Below are 18,021 nucleotides of genomic sequence, written 5' to 3'. Positions count from 1 at the left end.
TATATATATATATATAAAATGAGGTTCTAAATGAATTCTATACAGTGTTGATATCATGTCTCCACATGGTCCAAAGCGTGCATTTATTCAGTTGGGCGCCAAAGCCTTCATAGCAATTGCCGTTATCCGCAATGTCGGGACAAGTACGTATACGCGCACGTATGTACACTAAAGCCTTGTTGGTGCAGGCGACTCGGGGGAGGCGTGTTGGTCTACCGCCTCACGGCCGTGATTTGACTTTCGTGTCCTTGAGCTTCAAAAGTCTCCGCTGCACTTTTTGGCCGATAAGCCGCTCGCTCGCTCCTTAATCCAACACCAACTTAGTGGGAATAACTCGCAACTCACGCGGGACTTTAATCAATCACAACAATGCGTACGGGCAACGCCGCATTTAGTGCAGTGGCTGCGTCGCTCAACTTGTCCCGCTCTCTAGCATCACTCGTTTGTTACAACAGTAAAGTCTTTTTTTCTTTTCACTCCCCGCCCAAAACAACAAAAAGGAGTGTTTTTCTTTTCACGTCTTGCAGAATTGAAGAGGTCATGTGAACCAGAGTCAAGTTTTGAAATCCACTTGTTAAGTGATCACTTTCTTCCCACATAAACGCAGTCAAATACTCGGCTCAAGTTATTCCTTTTTTTGTTTCCATTCTCATCCTGACAAAATTCAACGTAACAATTTCACTTTTCTGTTGCCGGAAAAGTGAATGATGTCGATATCGAGGTGGATTTTTCAGCGAAACTAATTGATGAATAGCAATCAAGCGCCACGTGAAATGAATGAAGCTTTCCTTTAATCCAAACGCCAATTCAACAGAAGTGGCAAACGAATTGAAGTTAGCCGTTTGGCGTCCGTTTGTTGTTGTTGTTGTTGCTTTTTTCTTTTCAACTAATGCAATGTTCATTCTAAATAATCCATTTAGCAATGATTCAATGCGATGACTGAATTCAAAAAAGAAGGTACCAACATTTCAATTCATTGATTGACGGGGGAAAGAACGTTGAAATGGATGCAACAAATTCCACATGACTCGTTTGTGTTCGGGAAATGCATACGTCGAAAAATGTGCGTGCACACCCGTAATCCAAAAACCTCTTTTTCGTGTTATTATTGACAATGAATCGAGTCACCGGTGATTAGATGGAGATTATTTTGTTCATTTAAACGGCTAAGTCAGAGTGAACTGGTGTCCCGGACGAACGCTGATTTCCTTTTGTTGGTAACAGCGCCGCGACGGAAAATGCTCCTTCCTCATCGCGCGCGCTCGGCCGCATTGTTCCGCCGTCAGCGATACGAGTCGATTTGGTCGGGCTTTCAAGCCCTTGAGCCGCTGACCTCATTGAGTCCGTCCCGCCGCCTCTTTTGGCCTCCAGGGGCGACGGCGCGCTATCACTTACGCCTGCGTCGACTCTTCGCGGCGCCGCCATCGGCGCCCGTCTCGCGCGTTCATCGCGGAAGCCGAGCCGGCTCGGCCCCGGTCCCCGCGGAACATCCCGGGCGGTAAAAGGCTTCGAGTTTCTGCACGACTGCGGCGCTCAGCACGGCGAAGCAGCCAGAAGAAAAAAAAAAAATGAACGCGCTGAGCAGCCAGGAATGAATTCCGCCACTCCTGCCTCTGGAGTGGCTTGATTGCTTTTTTGCCTTTCTGGCCACAGGGGGCGGCGCTGAATCTCAGAACGCCGTGTTTGTGGCACGCAAGGCGTTTGGTCAAGCAAAGGAAAAGAGCAAAATGGCCCGATATTGGACACTTTGAAGCAACGTGACAGACTTCCTGTATCTTTTGGTGCATGGCTCGTTGACACGTTTTGGAGGTCAACTCATGATAAGACAATGCGACCAAATTTCATATATTCCATCCGCAGGGCGTCCCAGATGCCGTCAAACACCGCTGCCAAAGCTGCTTCTGACCACAACGGCTGACTTTGTGCGTCTTCTCAGACACTGCTTTGAAATCTTTTTTTTTTGTGGGTGTAGTCACGATTGGAAATTTTTGGTTGCCCAGACAAACAAGGACAGAATTTTGAACTTGAAATGTCCGCTTTCAAAACAAAACGGCTTTCTGCGCATCGTGGCGCACGACTCTTTGCAACTACTCATCATGAAAGTACCAAATTTCACGTGGACGGGTCCATGTATTTTCCAATGACTCCCGACGGGTGTTACAGGGCCCGTTTTTGCCCCCGAGCAAATCTGGAGACCCAGACGGAGACAATTCCCGGTGGACATGTAGCAACTTGCTCTGCTAAATGAGAAGTTTCCAGAAGCATCGTGATACAGAGTTTTACCCCTGCACTCATTTCAACAGGCAAACAAAAGATTCTGACCGTGTTCTTTTGCGTGTAAATGTCACGGACCAGTAAAAAAAAAAAAAAAAAAGAAGAAGAAAAATGCGTATTGCGCTTGAGTGGGCTGCGAGAGAAGAGCGATGTGCACTGGAGCGCTTCATGAACACGCTTGAAGGGGATCTTCAATGGCCCTCTGATACCTTCGGTCCCTTGGAGACCGGCTCCAAGTGTCCTTGAGCAAGACACTTTTATGGCCCCGATGAAGTCTTTCACGCCGGCGTGGGAGAGAGAGGGAGCGTGTGCGTGGAAGCGCGAACGAGGCCAAGGCATCTGCTCTCCCGAGTGCCATTAAGGGAGCGCCGGTGCCGTACGAATGCATCCATCTCCATTTTGCCACACGCAATTATCCACTATGCGCTCAGTCGTCAGGAGCACGACAACTTGCCCGCCCGCCCGCCCGCCCGGATGAGCCCAAACCCTCCCAGCCGATCACACGTCACAAAGACAAAGGCGGCTAAGTAGCTGCCGGTAGCTAAATGGCACTCGGGTAAATGCCGGTTGCATGTTAGGCGCGCGTCGGTTCAGCGTCGGATAAATGGCAGTTACGCGCCAGTTCAACGCCAAATGTCGGCTGCGTGTTGGTCGGGGTCAGGTAAATGTCAGTCGCAACGCAGGTATGTACCAGACAAAGAGGTTACAGGTTGGTTACTTGGCAGCGGCCACGTGTTGGGTAAATGCCGGGTACAGGTTAGATTGGCGTCACTTACAATTCCATCGGAGAAAGGTCGGCGGCACGTCGGCTTCCGCGGCAGGAACACATCCGGTCGGTGTCGGGCGCCAGGTGGGTTTGGCGGCAGATCGATGGCAATCATACGTCAGGCAAATGTCACCTACATGTCGATGAAACGTCGGACGAATGTCATTCGCTTCTCAGATGCGCGTCGGCCGGGTGGCAGTTGCACGTTGGGGCGAAAGGTCAATCGCACGTTGGCTCAGCATCAGAGAAATGGCAGTCAGTCATTAGATGGCGGTTGGTTACGCGGACAAACATCACGCGGACTCTTGTTAACAATCCAATTCAGTTTCTGACGAGTTCACTTCCTGCAGCAAAAAAAAAAAAAAAAAGAAAGAAAACCCCAAAACAATAAATAGCACTGTGATCAAGTTTCCCAGAAACACTGGCGGGACGCCTCCGCTGATCCGAGCGTCGGATGAAGCGATTGCGGCGGCTGTCGCCGAGAGATTAGCATCGCAGCCGCTCCTGGCGTTTGATGAGCGTCGCGCCGCCACTTGTTGTCTTTGCGTCGCTCTCTTGTGTTGACTTAGCGGCGCCAGAGCAACTGTTTCCACTTCAGATTACGTTCCAGGCTTGGCACAGTAAGGGCTTGGGCGCGTGTCAAATAACGTGACCGATGCACGGCGATAGCTAAGTTACGCTCTCTTTTCTTTTGAGAAAATTAGCATCGAGGCGAGCGCAGGTAGCGCAATGAGAGAGTGTGTTGAGCGCTAAATGTCATTCGTCTGGTTTGGTCGCGTTGGAGTTTTTCATGTGGCGTGAGGTGTGGAAACAAACTGTTTGGTTTTTTTGTTTCTTTTCCCATGGTGTTACACAACCGCAGGAGCGAGGAGGTGTTTCACCGCCAATTTAGCTGCGAAGCGTGGGCGTCGAAGCCGGAGGGACGCTGCCCAGCGAGCCCGCCGAGGCTTCCTTCCCGCCGGCTCGGCCGCACGCCTTTCATTTGCTAACGAGGCTTTTTATTTCATTCCTTACTTTTTTTTTGTACACATAATAGCTTGTGACGTCTGGCTGCTAGCTTTCAGCGCAACCCCGTCAAAGCCTGAGCCAGTAAGTAATTGACACCAAAATGCAAACTATTTCAACCTGATGCCTTTGTTGTTCCTGGAAAATCGATTTTCACGTCTTTTCAAATTGTGTCTGCTTTGCCTTATATTTGAAGCAAAGTTCGTCAAAAACACGTCTCATTCCTTCGCCGTGGCCGTCTTGCAGATCTGTGGAAAATAAGGGCAGCGACGTGGCAGAGACATCCGTGTGACACGGCAGATTCATGTCGATGACATAACCGCTATCTGAGGGCTTCGTGTCAGTTCCCCGGCAGATATACGGCAGTCCGACGGCAGTTACGTGGCAGCTCGATGCGAGATGCCCGCCCGCCGCGCGATCGACGCACGATCGAGGCGAGGCGGCGGTGACGCGCGTGAAAGATGCAGGAAAGTTTCGCGTCGGGCACCCAACAGACACGCGGCGGCCGGACGCCCGTCACACGGCAGACGCGCGGCCGACATTTGACACTTCCAGCTCCTTGGACTAATAACGTGGCAGACGCGTGACAAATTGCTGCCGGGACTTACAGCTTCTCAAGAAGAACAATAACGACGTGGTGGAGGCTTTACAAAGTCACAAAGTAAAACGAGTGTCACCTACGCTACGTTTGGCAGCATGGGTGAGCATGAAAATGGGATTTTTCTGGCCGAGTTGTGCTGGTTTGCATTCTCAATGGTCATCAATAGGCGGCCGGCCGGATCGAGGAGAGCATGGATTTTGTTTTTTTTATATATATATATGTGTGTATTTTACATTTAAAAAAAAAGAGCAATTGCATTCGAGGAAACAACAGGAAGTTTAAAGCACAAGGTGTGAGTTAGTGTGTTTTTCCAATAAAAACAAACACGAGCAATCATAAAAGATGGAAAATGAAAAAAAAAGTCAAGTGAAATAAGGTTGCTGCTGCTGCTGCTGCTGCTGTTGTAGTATACACATCCCACGGCACAGCCTCGTAAACATTGTTTATTACACGCGCACGCACGCACGCACGGACGCACGCAGGGGAACTGAGCAATAGCTTCTTCTATTTGCAGGGGTCCAAGCACAGTCCGCCGCCTTTGTCGTCATTAGGCTCAATAATGACGGACAGTAGATCATCGGAAACAACGCTGCCTATGACAGCTTATTAAAAATAAGACGTCTAGCGCGTTTTAATAAATGTCAATACTTGATGATTTCCCCTTGATGAACTCACCAGGGGCAGGGCAGGACTTCTAGCGGGGACGGGCGAGCCGCCGGCCGCCGCGCGACTCGCCTCGTAAAACGACGGGCCGAAAGACGCACGAGCGCGTCGCTTCCTTCATCAGATTCATTTCAACATCAGGGCAAAAGCGCAGCCGCGTGTTGACACGACTTTTTTTTTTTTTTGCTGAGAATGATTGAAACATCAAAAAAGAGAAACAAGCACGTCTCACACATTCATTTAAACGTCAAGGAAAAAGGCTTTTTGGGCTGTTTTCTGCTTTGCGGTTGCACAAAAGGCGCAGAAGTGCCGCGCTGCCGCAGTTAGGCGCCGGCGTCTTCTCTGCTTGTCGTCGTTAAGTCGAAAGCCAAAGAAAAAGCAATCCAAAGTGGCAACGGACCCGGCAGACGATGTTTAATGGCGACGAGGCTTTCAGCGGCGCAAACGCGTATCGACCGCTCGGGCCGAGGCGCGCGGTTCTCCGCTTGCTGACTTTTTATCAGCTAAAGGTTTTGTCCCGAGAGGCGTTGACTTGTTTAGCGGCGCCGGAGTTAAATGCCAAGAAAAGAAGGTGAAAGCGTATTGTATTTACACACACGCGCACGCACACACATCATGTAAAGCGTATCCATTCAGAGCCAGGATGACCTCCGTCAAGGCTTGCCAAATGACTTTTGAAAATGTCATCCTGACCGAGACTGTTTTACACTCAAATGAGCGACGGCAACCGCCGCTCGCAGGTGGATGTCGCCGCCAAAACGTTAGCTGCACCAGAGTCAAGATGCACCGCTCTCTCTCGCTCTCTCTCGCTCCTCAACCCGTTTTCAAAAGGCCGTTGAGTGTTTAAAAGCACATGAAGTGAATCCAGAGATTTAGAGATAATTGCTGAAAACGCGTGCTGAGGATGAGAATGCAGTACTCCATTTTATAGCTTAAGATTGCTTTTTCCTGACTTTTGGCCATCTGACTTGACAGTCAGCGTGCGGACAAGGACTTTGCCATTTTCAGACTTCTTCCGAGCGCCTCACCGTCAGCCGTGGGGAGAAGGCGGAAGAGGGAGGTGAAAATCAATCGAAAAGTCAGACTTGACAGCCAGCTTTTGGACAAGGGCTTCACACCGGCGCGGTCGCTTTAGAGTGCCTCGTCGTCTTCCATTTGGTTGCGCGCATGTATTGTTGTTGGCTGCGAGTGCGTTCACGTCACGGAGAGAAAACGGAAGACCGAGGAAAAAAAAAAAAAGTTCCAGCCAGCTGTCCGACATGGCCTTTGTGCTGTTATGGCCACATTAGAGTGCCTTGTTGTTGGCCATGTGAGTGGTCACTCATCAAAGAGAGAAGGCGGAAGAGCAAGGCAACCTTTTTTTTTTTTTTTTTTTTTTTTTAAATCAGACGCGACAGCCAGCGCGTGGACCGGGGCTTTGCACGGCCACGTCAGAGCGAGCGCCTTGTTGCGGTGCTGCTATGCCCCGGTCTCTTTCTTTGATGCCTTTGCGCCGTCCGCTAATGAAAGATATGCATGCGTTGACTTCTGCCACATGCTGCTTGACCGGGACATGATTTATGTGATTACAGCCTGCCACGTACTGGTGGTGCACGAAAATGTTTGGGATGAGTCACCGCTCTGTCTTGTTGTTGCGCTTGTTGTTCCCACCTTGCCTCCGCATTCGCTTTGAAGACGACTCCACGTACCGGTTGGTCGGGGCGGCTGCGCTCCGCCACTCGACGCTTTATCCAAGCGCATTGTGGCTGAGAAACACTTTGAGACTTTGGTTGAAACAAAACTACATTGTGCAATGCAAAGTTAGCGCGCGAATTCGGCTTTGACGACAGGGTGCCGCGCCCTGCTGAGTGCGCTGTGAAGGGGGCTTTTGGGCGATGCTGCCGGCCTGCTTCTGACCCCACACCGAACTTCAAACCCACCATCATCATCTGCGCCTCTCTCGCAAAACGGCGGCGTGAAAAAGAACGGCGGCTTTATTGATTTGATGCAAGAGTTGATCAGCTGTCGGTTTGAAGAATGTGTGACTTGAGATTCGGTTCTTGTCGACCTCCAGATTGCCTATAAAGGTCTGAGCTCTCTTGACCCCAGCGCCGACCTGACCACCCAGTGGGGGAAGGTGACCAAGCCCACCAATGAGACTCACCACCTGTTCGTTGCCCTCCACCCGGGCACCACCTATTTCTTCACCCTCAAAGCCTCCACCAGCAAGGGGGCCGGCCCACCCGTCAACACCCACATCACCACCAAGATAGCAGGTAAGCGTCGGGACGCCGTCATGGAGTCATTCTGGATTCTTTTGGAAGATTGCGCCCCAAAGCCAGTTTGACCCTGAAACAGGATATTTGGTAGAATGGAAGGAAACCTGCAAAAAAAAAAAAAAAAAAAAGTCTGCAGGAATCCTAGCTGAAAAGACACGGGAAGTCAGCCGTTTTGGGTTGAAGCTGCATTTTCAGGAAATGTATTGTTGGGTTTCGCTTAGCAACTTGAAATTGGCTCGACGTGTCCATGATGAGTCGACGCGCAAAAAAGTTCCAAGAAGCCACGCTTGATAAGGCCCCGGAAATCCGCCGTTTGCATTTAAAGCAGCCATTTTAGACTCGGTTTGGCGAGTTGGCTCGTTTTTTTTTCTCTTTAAATTCAGTCTCCGAAGCCAGTTTGACGAAGTAACGTGGAATTTGGTCGACATGTTTACCATAAATTGACCAGCAAAAAGATGATAAGAAACCATGCCTGAAAAAAACATTGATTTTGGTTTGAAGCTGCCATTTTATGGGCCGTTTCGGAGGCATTTGGATGGCAAGAATCCTGCCATTTTGGTTCTTCCCCTTTCAGGCTCAGTGTGGCCATTTCTTCAAAGACAAAATTTGGTCGAACGATTAAGTCCCATTTGAAGCAGAAAATGAGGCGATGCTGAATTGCCAAGAATTGGAATTTTTGTCATGGCGTATGGGTGGAGCCTGTTGGCAATGTCTGTGCAACAGGAACAAGCAACAATCAATCAATCAAACAATGTATACAGATCGATTGTGACTGTGACTTCACCTCCAAAGTCAGGGCCGACCTCGTATCGTGATTCTGTGTCGCTCGGTGCTTCTTCCTTGCCTTTTTTTTTTTTCCCACCTTCCTCTCTCCCATTCCATTTTTATCTTGACTTTTACCGCGTGATTGTCAGCCGCCTCACAAATGTCACCGCAATAAAAGCAACGCGGCAGACTCTGCGGGCCAGACGAGTGGAGGGGGAATAAAAGCACCGGCGTGGCTCTCAAAGCTCAACACAATGGCCAAGGTCTGCTCCGCTTCGCACGGAGTCGCGGCCACATTCTGGTCTTGTGCGTGATCGAGCTTGCAAAATTCAAAGAGATTTCCGCATCAGAAACTTTGCGCGGGAATTGCAATGGGAGGCGCTGTGCGAGATTTTCAGTTCAACGAAAGTGCCGATAAAGCGGCACCACAAATGGATCCGATTTTTGTCGAAAATGTTCCCGCCCAACTTTTTGGAAGCGCACGCTTTCCTCGACGAGTGACAGTTAACCCTTCTCGCGGGTCGACGCTTATCCCTCCGACCGACCCCGGCGACGGCTCACCGCCGCTGTTGCCACGCGTGGTCGATACTGACGTACCTTGAGCGAGACCCGCAGTCGTCCGTCGTCCTCTGCGCCACGTTGCCAAGAGACGGCGAGTAACAAAAGAAGAACAAACCGCGGCTTCGGGGTTTTTTCTTCCCCCCCGATGACGGCGACGTCTCACTTGAAATGTCACGCCGTCAGCCATCTTGTTGATCTCCCCGCGGAGCGTGAAGATAATGGCCTTTCAATTAAAAGTCGAGCACGGAGCCAGGTTGGGGGTAGGGTGTTAATGGCTGAAACGCCACAGCAAACGTTGATGTTTTTGGGGCGCGTTCGCACGTCGGCGACCTTCAAAACCGCAAAGTGTCACGAGCGATCGGTCGTCCGTCCGCGTCCGATGATGAGGGTTTGGCTTTGACTGACTCGCGTTGGTTGTCGTCTTCCCCCTCAGCCCCCACGATGCCCGAGTATGACTCCGAGGCGCCTCTCAACGAGACCGAGTCCACCATCACCGTCCTCCTTAAGCCTGCCAAGTCGCGGGGGGCGCCCATCAGGTACATTACAATGTTATTTTTTTTTTTTTCAAAGTTTGGGATTTGGGATTTCGGATGAGGTTATTGAGGCTGGTGTTGCTCCGGGTTAAATTGAGGGGATGAGGCTTAGGCAAGTGCAGTGGTGGTTTTTTTTTTTTTTTACCTCCACATGTCAAATAAGTGAACCCATTTGCGGCAGTGTGCTGCTTTATTTGAATTCGGAGTGAAGCTTCACATTGAAGCCGGTAAGTGGCGACCGGGACTCATTATCTTGATGAGGCGTCACCAGGGAGCGCCATCTTCATCCGCTTTGAAAGGCAACGGCGCAAGTTCATTTGCAAGTTTTCCTTGCGGCGATCTCGTCGTTTTTATTGCTTATTTGTGTCAATCCCTCCTGCGAAGCCTCCCAGATTTACCTGAAATACAATTTCAAGTCTTGGTGCCGTGGAGGAGGCCTGCTCTCTAATTGCTCAGCCGAATCCTATCAAAGACAGAAGGTGAGCGGGCGCAGCGCCGCTCATTTGATTTGATTTGATTTTCCCAGCTTTTATTCAGTCTGGGAGACAAACGCGCTCCCCGGTGGAGGTCGCAAAGGGCCTTTGAAAACGGATGTTTCGTCAACAAAAGCCCAAATAGAGAAGACGGCCAATCCGGCTCATCTTGCGGTCATCAGCGATTTACGTCTTAATGAAAGCCGGCCGGCCGGACGGGATTGAGCCGTGATTGGTCTCCTCGAACGCACATTTGCTTAATTGCGCGTAATCGCTTGTAATTGCGTGACGGCGTGAGGAAGATAATTGCGGAGGGACGCCGCTGAAGAGCCCTTAGCCAATCAGGAAACGGAAAAGCGGAGGGTTTGTGCATCAAAAAACAGCAGCCACTGATATGCCAACATACGTAGAAAGCTATGATTCACTCCAACACGATGAGCGAAAACACGCTCGCTCGCCTTCTCGTGTGGTGTGATACAATTGACTTGGTGTAAAAAAAAAAAAAAAAAAAAAAAACCCCACACGCATAAATTGCGACGAGATACGATTCACTCCAATTCAATTGGAATCACTGCAACTGTGTCAGAGCCGCTGGGACACCCTAACTTGTGTTTACTTTTCACTGAAGGAAATACCTAGCTTTCTTCAGGGGCAGCAAATACACCGAAAACAGAAGGGGGTGAAAAATGGAACCCTGTGGAACACCATATGCCATTATTGTATTGATTTATTTCTTTTGTGGAGAAAGTGTTGAAAACCAAAATGAAGTCATCACCTTCCGCGCGGTGTCATTAGTTCCTACCAGCTGGTGGTCAAGGAGGAGCGCAAGTCCAGGTCACGTCGAGCCGGCTCGGAGAACCCCGAGTGCTTTGCCGCGCCCTTCAGCTTCCGCAACGCCTCCTCCTCCAACTCGCCGTACTACGTGGCGGCGGAGCTAGCGCCTTCCAATCTGCAAGCAGCCAAGCCGTTCACGGTGGGCGACAACAAGAGCTACGGAGGCTTCACCAACCCGCCCTTGTCCCCCGCCAAAAGCTACAGCATCTACTTCCAGGCCCTCAGCAGAGCCAACGGGGTAAGTTCTGACTGGAACGTACTCGGCGGCCACTGTGTTCGGGACGCATTTGAAGGCCAACGTGAATCCGTCATGGAAACATCAAGCCAGAATGTCAGACTTTCCGCATCTTTTTGGCCATGGCTTCCTGAGACTTTTTTTGCGGGTCTACTTATCATCAACCTGTCTACCAAATTTCATGTCGCCAAGTCAAACAGGCTTCGGGGGCTGTAGGATTATCATTCATGAATTCAATCTTATTTGGGCGCAGATGAGCCAATTTGGCATTTAAATGGATGCTTCGTGGTAAAATAGTTCAACGGGCTTCAGGGGTTGCGCAAAAAGCGCAGCAAAATCGTCACCGAATGCCTGCTCGAAAGCAAAATGACCGACTTCTCGTGTCTTTTGGGGCATGCTTTCATGGCGACTTGTTTTTTTTTTTGCCTTGCCATATCCACCGAATGTCATGTTGCAAAATCAAACCGGTTTCGGAGGCTGAATTTTCAAAGGCAGTTCCGGGAGGCGCGGGCGAAGGATAGTTGGCGGCTCAAACTCATAAGGAAGTTAGAATAACACCAGACAACTGAATCGCTGCTCTGTATTAAATATAAAACAGCCCTCACAGGACTTAGTGAAAGTCGAAGCAGGTGCCCCAAGTTTGGAGCTGCTATCAATCACCCTGAGGTGCTCCTCTGTCGCCATTTCGCAGTGTTCACATCTTTTCTTTGACTTTTTTTTTTTGGCATCAAAAAGTGAGCAGCTGTTGCGAATAGAAGACAAGTCTTCTTTTCAACACCTCCGCTATGTAAATTTGTCGCCGGCTTAAATCTTTGGCCACTTCTGCAGCTTTTTTTCCTCATCAAAGAAACACATTTTGTATCATTATTATTCTTTTTTTAATTGCAACGAGTGAGCCAGCAGGTGAGTGACGAGCCAGGTGGAAACGTCAGGAAGGAAGGAGACAATTATGACATTGTATTAAAAAAAAATGATAGGAAATATGCTACCTTAAAGTTACATTAGCTACGATGCGTGTTATATAAAAATAAAAAAAAAAAAATAGGAGTAATACACATGAAACGTATAATGTTATGTTGTAGATACATGAATACATTATTTGGTCTTGATGTCACATTAGAAGTGTATGGACATGACATACGTTTGAGAGAAATACATTCAAAGTCATTCAGTACCAGCCGTTTTCAGACCATTTTCTTAACCCTAAATCTTGAAAAAAATAAATATATATATGTGTGTGTGTGTGTCTTTATTTTGCTATAAATAAGTACCTGGGATTGAATGTCTGGACGGAGCACGAGGACAGAATTTTGAAAAATGATCAAATTGAACAAATTGTGACTGAGGAGGTTTCGGCCCAACATCAGGACCTCATCTTGGCTGGTTTTAGAGCCATTTCGAGCTGGCTAAGCAGTATGATCTGCAAGAACGAATCTGCCCGCGAACTCGCCTTTGCGTCTGACCAGCTCCTTGGGCACCGACGCATTGGAGCGATCTCGTTTTCAGATTCATTTGATCCATTTGTTATTGTCTCAACAACATCCAGACTTTGAATCCCGAGGCGCCGCAATGCCGCTCGACGACCACGGGGTGAGAAAAGAGGAGGAGGTTTGCAAAAGAAAGTGGACCAATCCAGAGGCTTCATCGATTTGTTCTCAAGCTATTTGAACCTCTGCCGCGATTGCACGGTGGAAACCTTCTCGGCTAAATGTTATGTACTGTGGATTTGATGTCAATATTAAAGGCATGCCATTTCAAACTTGGGAACGAAATGTGACTCCAATGCTGTGTGTGGTCTCTTGTGCTTGCAGGAAACCAAAATCAACTGCGTGCGTCTGGCTAACAAAGGTACGAGACGTCCTTCCACGTGTTGCTGCTGTTGTCGGCTTTTTTTTTTTTTTTCTTTTTTTTTTTCAAAAAGGATGCGTTGCTAATCCGAGTCATGCCAGCCCGGCGCCTGCAGTTATGTCCAAAAGTATTGGACGCTAACCATCATCAAATTGATACCTTTGCAACCGAAACAATTGACTTTAAAATGTTCGTTTTGAGTTCGTTCATCAGGAAAATATTCTTATGATTACATTTATTGGATTTTAAATTGATGACATTGATAACATTTTCAACTATACTGGATAATTCATTTTATTATTATGTGATCAAAATGGTAAATGTCAGAATTGGGTGAATTTCAGTATTATTTGAAATCCAAAACAAAAAGCAAGTCTTTTCACTCTTGTCACTGTCCAAATACTTTTGGCCACAAGTGTACCTTGTGCTGCTCATGTGCTAAATCCACACACACACACACACACACACACGCTCTCTATCACCCCCGCACCCCCACACCGCCCACCCACCTCAATCAACGACATGTTATCCGACACGATTTTTTTTGACTCAGCGTTATTTTGCCCTCTTCGCACCACCCGCTCGGAGTTGTCAATCACACCTAGTCTTGTTTCCTGTCTGCGTGCGTGTGTTTGCGTTTGCGCGCGCGCGTGCGTGCGTGCGTGTGTGTGTGTGTGTGCGCGTGCGTGTGTGTCTCCCACATTTGTGCTGCTGTGCGTTTGTGCCGCGTGTAACTTTGTGGCTGGCTGTGCAAAGCGTGACATTATGCAAGTCTTCAAACGGAAAGAAAAACAACCACGGAGGTCGCGGACGATGAAGATGACGACGGTGACAACAACAATGACGACAGCAGCGGTGAAAATTGCGACAATGAAGGCAACGATTAAAATGATGAGAATGATGAAGATGACGGCGACAATGGCGGGGACGATGACGACAAGCGGCGCGCACGACGTCCGCCATAAGCATTGACGGCGATGACGATGAGACTGCCGACAACGCCGATGACGACGACGACGACGACGACGAGTGGCTTCCTGATTGCCGCCAGCGGCGGCGGCGGGTGTTTTGGACCATCACGGTGGAATTGCACCCAACCAACAAGAAGCCGCATCTTCGCCGGACACAACGTGAGGGATGAGGGCCAAAAGCAATGCTCTTTTAGAGCAGACGTCATCCAAATTTTGTGGTCCAAGGACCCCAGATCAGGAGCCTCCTGATTCTCAAAAATGGACACTTGAAGCCAAAATGTCAAGTCAAGTCAAGTTTCTTTGTACGGCCCTTCATTTAATAACAGAAAAGTCTCAGAGGGCTTCACATGCCCACAAGATGAATGACATACCCTGATTTTAACCGCCAGGAGGGACATGGAAAAAAAAAAAACAGAGAAACCATGAGAAGGGGCCGCAGATGGGTGCGTCCCCCCTTCCAAGATGACAAGGCTGCAAAGGATGCCGAGTGGGCACATGGCCGACTTCCTGTGTGTTTTGGGGCACGCCTTCTCAAGACTTTGGAAGTCATGGTAGTCATGCCAACCTCATTTCTATTTTGCTAATTCAAACTGGAAGCAGATGCTGCTGAATTTTCAAAACAATTCGAGGAGGTAGTAGCGCCAGCCAACCAACCTAGCCGCTACTTCCTGTCTTTAGGTGCATGTTTTGTTTGTTTGGTTTTTTTTTTTCGACTTTTTGGTGGGTCTTCTCCTCATGCCTTCCTTGTCAAAGTCAAACTGGCCTGAATTTTCAAAAACAATTCCAGGAGGATAGCGTCCCGAAAAAGAAGAGCCAAAACGTTTGCTTTGAAGCAAAATGGCTGACTTCCTGCGTCCTTTGAGGCAGGCCTTTTTTTGCGGGTCTACTCGTGATACCCAAGGTGGATAATTGGACCAAATGTCATTTTGCTGAGTCCAACTGGCTTCAGGAGCTGAATGCGTTCATTTTCCTCCATTTCGTCTTGTAGTCTGCCTCTGCGATGCGCTCGGTGAGAAGGTTGCGATTGCTTTGATGTTGAATTTGAGCAACTGGCCACAAAGTTTTGTCCGCTCCATCTTTTCCTCATCGGTTCCTTTGGCTTCCCTTCATTTGTTTTGCAAGCCTCTAGCAACCCCCCCAAACATGCCGGCCCCCGGCACGCCTTTTTGGGCTCGCTCTTCCTTCTCTTCCGTGTTTATTGATCTCAATGTTGTCCAACATGCCTTTTTTCTTAGACGATTTTTCTTCTTTCTTCTTCTTTCCCTTTTTTGTGCTTGGTGTTTGTTTGTTGTTGTTTTTGTTTTTTTTTTTTCCCTTTCTTCCCCCTCTCATGCTGGCCGGCGGTGGGACGTGCGGCCCCGGTGGTCCTTAGTGGTGATAGGTAGGGGACAAATAACCACGCCGTACATTCTAGTCATCCCAAGCGAAGGTGATTATTGCTTTACAGGCCGAGTATTTGCTTCCCGTGTCATCACACACTCACCGTCGTCAACACGCCCCCCCCCCCCAAAAAAAACAAAAAAAAAACCTGACTCATTTTTGACAGACCCACCCATCACCACAAACCAGACCCCTCTCACCCGCACCCTTCTGTCGTCTGTATAACTTCATCATTGGTTCTAATTTGATTTTGTGTGTGTGTGTGTGTGTCGTGCCACGGCCATCGCGCTGCATTTTGTCTGAGGGAACCCGTTTGAGCATTTTCTCCATATTTGGCACGTTACGAGTGCACTCTTTGTCCGTACGAGTCCGGAAATTCAACCGGGCAGCTCCAGATTGTCCTCGGTGGTCCGAACAGGATGCCAACGTTGTCCGACTCGTGTGCAGATGAAACGTCGTACCGTTGCCGAAAACGCGGCGGTGGAAAAGACATGACTTAGTAGGCACAACAATTCGACTAGTGTGTTGAACTGAATTGAGTTCCATTTACCTGTCTTACAAATGAGAACAAAGAGCGTACTGGTCTGGTGACCTTGAGCTCAAGGAAAATGCTCAGACGTTTTTTCTTTCCACCCGTGTCGGCTTTCCCTGTGGTCGGCTGCACCTTTGCGAGCCGATATTTGTCTTGCACGCTCACTCCGACGGTTCTCTCGCCACGATGCCACACGGCGCGCTTCGTTCAGATTGGCAACCGGATCCGATTTGCTTTGAGCGCAATCTCATTCACTCCGGTTCTGAGAGGAGAAAATGCAAAGCAGTACGTCTCCACTTCCAAATGGATATGATTCACTGCACTTATAAGGGGGAAAAAAGACGCATTCATGATTCGCTGAAATAACAATGCAATTCAATCCAAATGACGTCCATTCTCAATTCCGACAGGATTCGCTTCGCTCCCTCAGTAATACAATACGGGTGGGTCACATTTGCGATGAAACGCCGCGTGATTCAATCGGAGTCCAATGTGATACCATTTACTCCGGCTCCGATAGAATAAAGTGCAAATCACTCCGATTCCAAGTCGATGCGATTGACTCCGCTCCTCCCATCGGATTCTCGCCGATCGCGGCAATGATCGGGAAATTTGATTCGCTCCCGTAGCGATACGATTCCAGTTTCAATGCGAGATGATTCACACCGCCTCTGATGAGGTGCCGTTGGATTTGTTTGGATATCAAAATATGATTCACTGAAATACAACGCCGTACGATCGCGACGCAATACCATACGCTTGATTGCAATTCCGACGTGATACGATTCCCTCTCATTACAATGTGAGAAGACGTGCGACGATCGCAACCCAATTTCAAGGCGCTGCCTGCCATAACGAGGCGACGCCGCAGTACCGCTGACCCCAAAATAACCAGTTACGTGCAAATTGAACATTTCTCCGTTATTAGTCAAGACATCAATAGGGCGGGCTGCGGTCGTGACGCCGGCGCCCCTCACTTGTAATTGGAAATGACGAGTTGTAGATTCTTCATGGAAAAAAAAAAGCGCGCAGGTGTGTGAGATGTCACTTTCCATTCGAGGCGAGGTTGCCCGTAATTGTTGCGGTCGGAGGCGCCGATGCAAAAAGGTGCCGGCGGATAGGTGAGGGGGGGCGTGACGGAAATGCGAGACGAGTCAAAGGGGCGCCGACAGCGCTGCGGCGCGCAAACGCAACCGGCCGCGAAGACCAAAGGCAACCTGTAACATCGCCATCGCCGTCAAATTCGCCGGCGACGTGATCCAATGTGATTCGCTCCGCTTAGGTTGCCGGATGTCGGCGAGATCACAATACGCGACGGTTCACTCCAATCGCATACGTCAGAATTACAATTCACTCCCATTCCGATGCCGTTACGATACGAGTCGCGCCGATTCTGATGTCGTGCCAATCGCAAAATGATTTGAAAACGATTCATTCCAATTCTCATGAAATGATTCACTCCGCTTACTGTACGTAATTTGCTGCGATTGCAAGAGGAGCGCCTTGATTCAAGATATGATGTTATATCGATTTCCTCCGAAGGGCGCCATTCCGAGTCATTTCACTCATAATGTAACGCAATAGTATTCAGGAACGACAGTGAATCGATGAATCAACAACTGATCAATTACCAAATGAAACGGCAGCCATTTTGATCAACAGCGAAGACCTGTTTTGAACTTCAAATTGTCCAAATCCTCTTTCTGGAAATATTTTTTTCCGTAACCCTCCAAGTAAGCAGAAATCAAAAGTTGAACATCCGCTTTTACTTTGTAAAACAACAAATCACCATTTTGGCCCATTTTCGGACACGCGGCCACCCGAACCAGTAACCGAATCCGAATCGATGTCGATGTGCATTCACGTGCTTTCTTATCCAAATCCGTCGATCGATCCAAAAATGAATGGACGGCTTAACCGCTAATGAAAGCAATCGCCGGTGGCACCCCCGAAGTCGTACATTATTCTACACTTCACCTCCGTTCGAATGCAATCCCATTTGCTCCCCCTTTTGTAATCCGATTCACAACGTCTACGGTACGGCGCGACGCGATTCCCTCCACTTGCGATGCGATCTATGTTTCAGTCCTGGATTCACTCCAGCCGCCATTCACACTAACTAGCATCTCATGTTTGGTTTTGCCAACGTTTTTTTTTTTTGACTTTACTTCAGCTATAAGTCCCGCGATGACGCTCACCCTCCTGACTCGCAAAGACGGATGAGGGACTCTGACAACAAATATTTAGTCTTTACAAATGTACACGCGTACAATACATGTCGGAATCTTTGAAGTACACACACACACACACACACACACACAC

The 18,021-nt window shown here is 48.8% G+C and overlaps 1 protein-coding gene across 12 annotated transcripts in view; it reads left to right on the top strand.

Moving 5' to 3' along the window:
• Positions 1-18,021, top strand: part of ptprt (protein tyrosine phosphatase receptor type T) — a 133,951-nt gene that overhangs the window by 44,673 nt on the left and 71,257 nt on the right. For 6 of the 12 annotated variants that reach the window (XM_019860511.1, XM_019860510.1, XM_019860508.1 and 3 more), the window contains exons 12-16: positions 7,363-7,564; positions 9,327-9,429; positions 10,695-10,971; positions 12,780-12,816; positions 15,160-15,216. In XM_019860511.1, the coding sequence (XP_019716070.1) occupies positions 7,363-7,564; positions 9,327-9,429; positions 10,695-10,971; positions 12,780-12,816; positions 15,160-15,216 (676 nt within the window). The remainder of the gene's footprint in view (positions 1-7,362; positions 7,565-9,326; positions 9,430-10,694; positions 10,972-12,779; positions 12,817-15,159; positions 15,217-18,021) is intronic. The other 6 variants (XM_019860518.1, XM_019860515.1, XM_019860517.1 and 3 more) reach the window with 2 other exon arrangements.

The sequence above is a fragment of the Hippocampus comes genome, unplaced genomic scaffold (genome assembly GCF_001891065.2).
Source record: "Hippocampus comes isolate QL1 unplaced genomic scaffold, H_comes_QL1_v1.1 scaffold106, whole genome shotgun sequence".
NCBI lineage: Eukaryota > Metazoa > Chordata > Actinopteri > Syngnathiformes > Syngnathidae > Hippocampus > Hippocampus comes.
This window is presented reverse-complemented; position numbering and strand designations above follow the sequence as displayed.